This window comes from Zosterops lateralis (assembly GCF_965231275.1).
Source record: "Zosterops lateralis genome assembly, chromosome: 4".
Lineage (NCBI taxonomy): Eukaryota > Metazoa > Chordata > Aves > Passeriformes > Zosteropidae > Zosterops > Zosterops lateralis.
In genome coordinates this window covers 74237127-74243126 of record NC_139765.1, presented here as the reverse complement: position 1 = coordinate 74243126, position 6000 = coordinate 74237127, and the positions used below count along the sequence as shown (strand labels likewise).

The 6000-nt window shown below is 44.1% G+C and overlaps 1 protein-coding gene across 1 annotated transcript in view; it reads left to right on the top strand.

Moving 5' to 3' along the window:
* Positions 1–1616: 1616 nt before the first annotated feature.
* The window catches only part of GOLGB1 (golgin B1), a gene marked incomplete at its 3' end in the record, with an annotated part of 48503 nt that continues 44119 nt past the window's right edge, over positions 1617–6000 (top strand). The window contains exons 1-5 of the mRNA XM_083860656.1: positions 1617–1715; positions 2049–2156; positions 4141–4237; positions 4857–5009; positions 5760–5912. Of these exons, the coding sequence (XP_083716782.1) occupies positions 4148–4237; positions 4857–5009; positions 5760–5912 (396 nt within the window). The 5' untranslated portion in view covers positions 1617–1715; positions 2049–2156; positions 4141–4147. The remainder of the gene's footprint in view (positions 1716–2048; positions 2157–4140; positions 4238–4856; positions 5010–5759; positions 5913–6000) is intronic.

Here is a 6000-nt window from a genome sequence, read left to right as displayed (position 1 = left end):
TTATTTGTGGAGAAACTGGTTGGCATTATATAACACCAGGATATTCCTGCCACAAGCCCTTGAGGCTAATGCACAGGAGAGCCACCACCCTCTGTGCAAACTCTTGGCTTTGGGACAGAATTTAAAGCCATGTTATGCTTGTTTCTGGATTTGTTCTCAGGAAGGGCTCAAAGAAAGCAGAGCCAGGCTCTTTACAGTGGTGTCTGGTGGAAGGATGAGAGGTTGTGAGCATGAACTGGGACACAGGCGATTACCTCGATCATCAGGAAATACTTCTTCACTCTGTGGCTTACTGAGCACTGGCACGGGCTGTCCTGGGAGGTTGTGAAGCCTCTGTCCTTGGAGATAGTCAAAAGCTGCCTGCACAGATTCTGTTTGAGCAGGGAGCTTAGACCAGATGACCTCCTAACTTCAGCCACTTTGTGGTTCTTTGATAAGATTCTCCTCGAGCCTTTTATTTGTTGTCCTTCACTGAATTTTCTCCAACAAGTTCCCACCTCTTGTTCTGGGAAGCCCAGAACTGGACACATTACTCCGGACATGGCCTCTCCAGTGTCCAGTAGAGAGGAAGGATCACCTTCCTCCTGACAATGCTCCTAATGCAGCCCAGGATGCTGCTGCTGGCCTTTGTCATGAGGAAGGTGCATTGATGACTTAGGTCAGTTGTCCACTGCAATCCCCAGCCTCTCTGCAGTGCTGCTTTTCAGGGATGTGTTCCAAGGGATGCTGTCCAGAGCATGGCCCACCTAGGCCCGTGTTTTCCCTGTTTCCTCTACACAGACACCAAACCTGTTGCTGTTCATAGAATTGAAAAATCACTTTTTGTTCCCCATTCACATCCCTTGCCGTATTTGGCTGACCTGAGGATATAAATTAAAAATTAATTCGAAAGATATGAATCTCTAAGACTTGAGTTCAGGTTATTAAAGTCCACATCTGTACAAATAGCTGCAGACTGTTCCTCTGTTTGCATTTTTAAGGAGGCCAACTGTGAGCCAAACCCAGCAAGGCTTATTAGCTTGAGTGCAGTATCAGGTTAGTGTGGCCAACCTGGACAAAGGCCAGGGAATATTTTCTCAGTCCAGGTATACATGCTTGAAATGGTAATGCCTGTAGCACACAGATATGTGCTGAGGTCCATGCAGATGCCTAGATTCTGTTTCTTTACTGTATTTCTAATACCACTTCTAATGATTCATCTGTTGGTTCTCTCGGTCCCAGCCACATATTTTGCCTTTGTGACTTTAAGAAGCTGTGGCCTAATGCTCAGCTGGAAGATCAGATCCATCCCCTTCAAGTGTTGAAGACAGTTAGAAAGAGGCATTCTTGCATTTGGATGGCTGTTTTCTAAAGTGGGCCACTGCCAAGACAGCAGGTTCGGTTCCTCATTGGGGCATCGTGGGAGTGATGGTTTACAAAACTATAAATACTTTATTATTATTATAATGGATTCCAGACATTCCAGGTCTCGAAATGAGTATCTCATATTACTACCTTGGTGAGCAGTTGATGTTGTCAGAAGAAGTCTCCCTAGCAGGAACTGTAAAACTGTACTGTTCTGGAATTCCATACCGCAGTCTTGCCCAGGGCCGGCTGAGGAGTGGGCAAAGCACCAGGACTTGTTTCACTGACTGTTTGTTGTGTTGTTGCGGCATGTGAGCAATCCTGGCATTCTGACTGTGCTTCTGGAGGAGTTCTGTCCCCTGGAGCTCTTGGTAGGAGCCTCTCTGAGACCTGGCCTCTTGCTGCCTGTCTTTTTGCTACACTAACTGCTGCTTGAGCATTTTATTTCATTGGCTGAAGAGACTAAGCTCATGCTAGGCAGTGTGAGAAACCAGGGCATGTCTGCAGATTCATGTTCCCAAACAGAGCAGACTTGTCACTTTTCATGCTTATTGCAAGTGACTGACTAACAGTCCTGGAATGTACTGTGTAGGATGAAGGATGGGCTTATTTCTTTATCATAGGATAATTTATTTTCTTCTCCTCTTTTTTGTTCTTTTTTGATTCTCTCTCCATCAAAAATCTTGGTTCATGCAACCTGTCAGTACTCAAGAGAAAAAGGAATGGCAAGAAAGACCTGTGTGTGGCTGCTCTACCTTGGAAACCTTACTACTGAATCAGCAGACCCATGAGCTCCGTAGAGCACACAGCAGGTTAGTATTCAGATACTCTTTTCTGCTATTGATGCTCTAATGTACAGTGCCATGTTTTCTACTTCTGCAAAATCAAGTGACTGCTACAGAAAAGTAATGCATTGGTCCATTCCAGTGTCAATATTTTCACACATTTAAGTGGTAATCTGAGACCAAAGATTTGCTTCGTAAGACAAGGGAGGTCAGGAATGAGTGGATCTGTGTAGTCAGCCTCAGGAGCCTGCTTCTAGTGAGGCAGAGATATCTTGTCACATTAAAAGATTCCATTTGATGGAGATAATTTGAATAATGTAAGCTTGGTCTTATAGCTAATGTGAGTTTGCCTGGTTTCAGCTTGCACTACTGGAGCTTCTGTAATTTTACAAATTATTTTGCCACTTACAGGCATGGACAGTGGTGTGGCCTTTCTGTTCACACATGTCAAATGTCACACGTGACCTCTTTTTATAGAACACTAGAATGATGATTATGTGATTCTTAAGGGACTTTGGGAATTCAGTTGGTCAAATCCTTTGCTCTTAGTGTGTCTAACATCAAAAATTGGATCAGATTGCTGCGAGCCTAATACAGTATTTTAACATCTTTCCTGTGCATTTTTTCTCTGATTAAAATTGCTTGTATTGCAACTTGTGTCCTCTGTCTCATGTCCTTCTGATGTGAACCTTGTGAGAGGTGTGTGACTGTCTTTAGCTACCTTATGGGTGGTTGTAGGGAGGACAGCAATTGTATCCCACTCCTCACCTGCTGTTCTCAGGGCTGAGCAAGCCCAGCATCCTTATACTCTCCATGTGCCGTGTAACACAAACCCCAGTCATCCTGGGGACTCTCTGTTGTACTTGATTCACTGTTTTGAAAGTGGGCACTCTACCTCAAATGTGCTCTTATGGGTTTAATAGGGAGGAATGATTGTTTTCCTCAACCTGCTCCCTGCAGTCCTACCAATACAGCTCAGCGTACACCTGACCTTTGCTGTGAGCACGTTTGTGGCTTGTGCCAACCAGCACTTAAAGCTTGTCTTCTGCAAGACAGTTGTACAGCCAGTTGCTCCTCAGCCTGTACCACTCATGCTTTTCCCATTCCAGGAACAGGCTTCTGCCTTTCCTGAACTTGACAATGTTTCTATCCATCTGTTTCTCCAGCCTGTTGTTATCCTGTATTGGTTGGCAACTTTGTACTTCAGCTTATCCAAGGGCTCATTCGAATTTGGTGAATTTAGTGAGGTGGAGTGCATCCCATCATCTCAGTTAATAATGGAGAATTTAATTTACTGCTCTCCCCAAAACGACAAGTTATGTGTTGCTGGCTGGTACTGATGCATGTTTTTTGGTTCTTCATTTCCACTTGCTGGATTAGTTTGGCTCCTGAATTTCAAGGAAAGGAAAGAAGGTATGCTAAGCAGCAGCCAGGGAATATATGTCCTCTCCACACTATTCCCCTGTGTTGAGGTATGTGACATGCAGAGGTCTCATCATCTCTATAAGGTGACTCACCTGTACCTGTTTAGCAAACATCAAGGCTCAGTCCATTATTTCCACTACTTATTAGAAAGCTGATTTCATGTTACAGGCCATATTTGGCCTATATAGAAATTACTTCCTTTAATAATCACTCTTTTTTTTCAGTAACCTGAACAGATTATGGTTCTGTAATGTCATTGTTAAGAAAGATCAAGAATGAACTATGAGGTATCTAGTATAAAAATGTATTTTTCAATCATACATGTGAAGCAATGAAGGAATCTTCATGTGTCTTGACACCAGCACATCCTCTGCTTTAGTTTTCAGAGGGTCTGGCTGCTCGTGTTAACGTGACCATTTCTTTTTTCTTGAGGTTTTACTTTGGCTTTTCTCTCTTGGCAAAGGAGACAAATTCCCTACAGGCCTGGTGACCAGCTCCTCTAGCATTAAAGATCAGCATAAGGGAGCTTATTCTTCATAGCAGTTTTGACTCTGGAACTATATTCTGACTCTTGGTTTTGTTTTAGGCTCAAGATGCTGAGCCGCTTGTCAGGTTTAGCAAGTACTGTTTTACAAGAGCTGTCTGGGGAGGATGGAGATGCAGTTACTGAACCATCTGTTGCTGTAAGTACAGTGTTATCTAAAGACTTTCAGATCTTTGGTAATTAGTTTGGGGAGCGTGGTTCATTAGGCTGCAGTGAGAACTGTCTACTGAATCTTCCTTGCCGAGCACTAGACTGAGCTGTCATTCCACTCAGCTTTTCTTCTACTCCTCACCTCTTAAGTCAGCATTTCTGTTGGACAGACCATAATCTCCTCAGTTTCCACATTTCAAGGAACCCTAACCCAAGGAAACAAACTGGAATCAGTGTGAAGAAAGACTTTTAAGAGTACTAGTGATTGTGTGTAGCAGAAGGGGAAGCTCTGCATGGTTGGGTGACAATGAGAGACTTCATCTCTTTGCTGCCCTTTGGTACTGAGACAGTGGATAGTGTGTGAGGGTGTCTCGTTTCAGATTTGTTCATGTGGTGTTCAGCAAGGTACTCTTTGTTTTTGTGTGTTGGCTTTGAGCCAAGTTCTTTGAGCTTTCCTCCTGGTTTCCTCTAACTGTATAGTTCTGCAGGCTCCATGAAATGCAGGCAAGGAGCAGAGTGCAGCATTGAGGACTGGAGCCATCATGTGGATGTTCTAGTGTGGGCCGTTTATAGTTTTTTTCTTCAGAACACTCATTTTGTTGTTTCAGGTAGAAGCTTTGCAGTCAGAAGCAGAAAGCATGGAGGAGGCACCTGAGGAGCTGTTGGAGCGCCTAGCCCAAACAGAAAAGCTTGTTGTTCAGCTGAAGGATTTGATTCGAGAAAAGGATGCTCTGCTCCAGGAAAAAGAAACTGCACTCAAGGTATCGTTTCCTTCTCTGGGGACTGAGAGTAAAATGCTGTCTCATTTTTCTGTGCAAGCCAGTCTCTGGTTTCTTTGGACCATGAGATACCTGCATGACAAATGGCATCAGTTCCAGAGAATAACTGGAATTTGAAGAATGGACCCTATCCCAAGAGATGTAGGATATCTTCTGTTAGTTTGATTGGGTAAATTTAGTCTAGAGTAGATAAGCTACATCCAAGTTATACATAGCATTCTGTCTCAGAGCTCTTTGAGGCCCATGCAGATTCCCAGTGGCTCTGATAAATACTAATACCTTGTGTGAGGTTGTTCTTTCCCCACTTCAGAGTGTTTGATACAGAGTAGCCCGGGCTGCACTCATCCACTAGTCCAGTGGTTTTATGACACATTCCCAAAGATACGTGTTGCCTACCCTGAGGTATGGTGGGAGTACAGTTACTTGAGATACTTCTGAGGGACTGCACATAGCAGAGGAAGTCAAACCAAGTTTGTATTCATTGCTGGGTGAAGTCCCTGAGGGCTCTGTCCCTTGAAAGGTAGTGCTGGGGTAGAAGCTACAATTTTGGTATGTGTAATGTTTCAGAACAAATTTAGTTTGCAGATGTGTTTTAAATAGTGCTGTTACTGAGGAGGCAGGTTTAAACAGAGTATGGCAGACTAACAAGCTGTGTAGCTTTTTCAAAGTGGTGCTTCTTGTGTAACAGCACTGGAGTCTAAGGTGCAGTCAGTTTGTGTCCTTCTCTTACAGAAAGAGCGGGAGGCTGCGGACGCGAAGCTGATGAAACTTAAGCTTCAAGCCAAAGCCAAACTGGCCTCTCTGAACAAACGCATCGAAGAGCTGACAGAGAAAGGATCACCACTGCCTACGCAGGCCTTAGCAGAAGAGCTGGAGTATCCCAAGGTTGGGGGAACAGAGCTGCTTAAACGATGTAGCTTCTATTGATAACTAGTACCGCCTGATGTTTTGGGTCACAGTGAGCCAGCAGGGT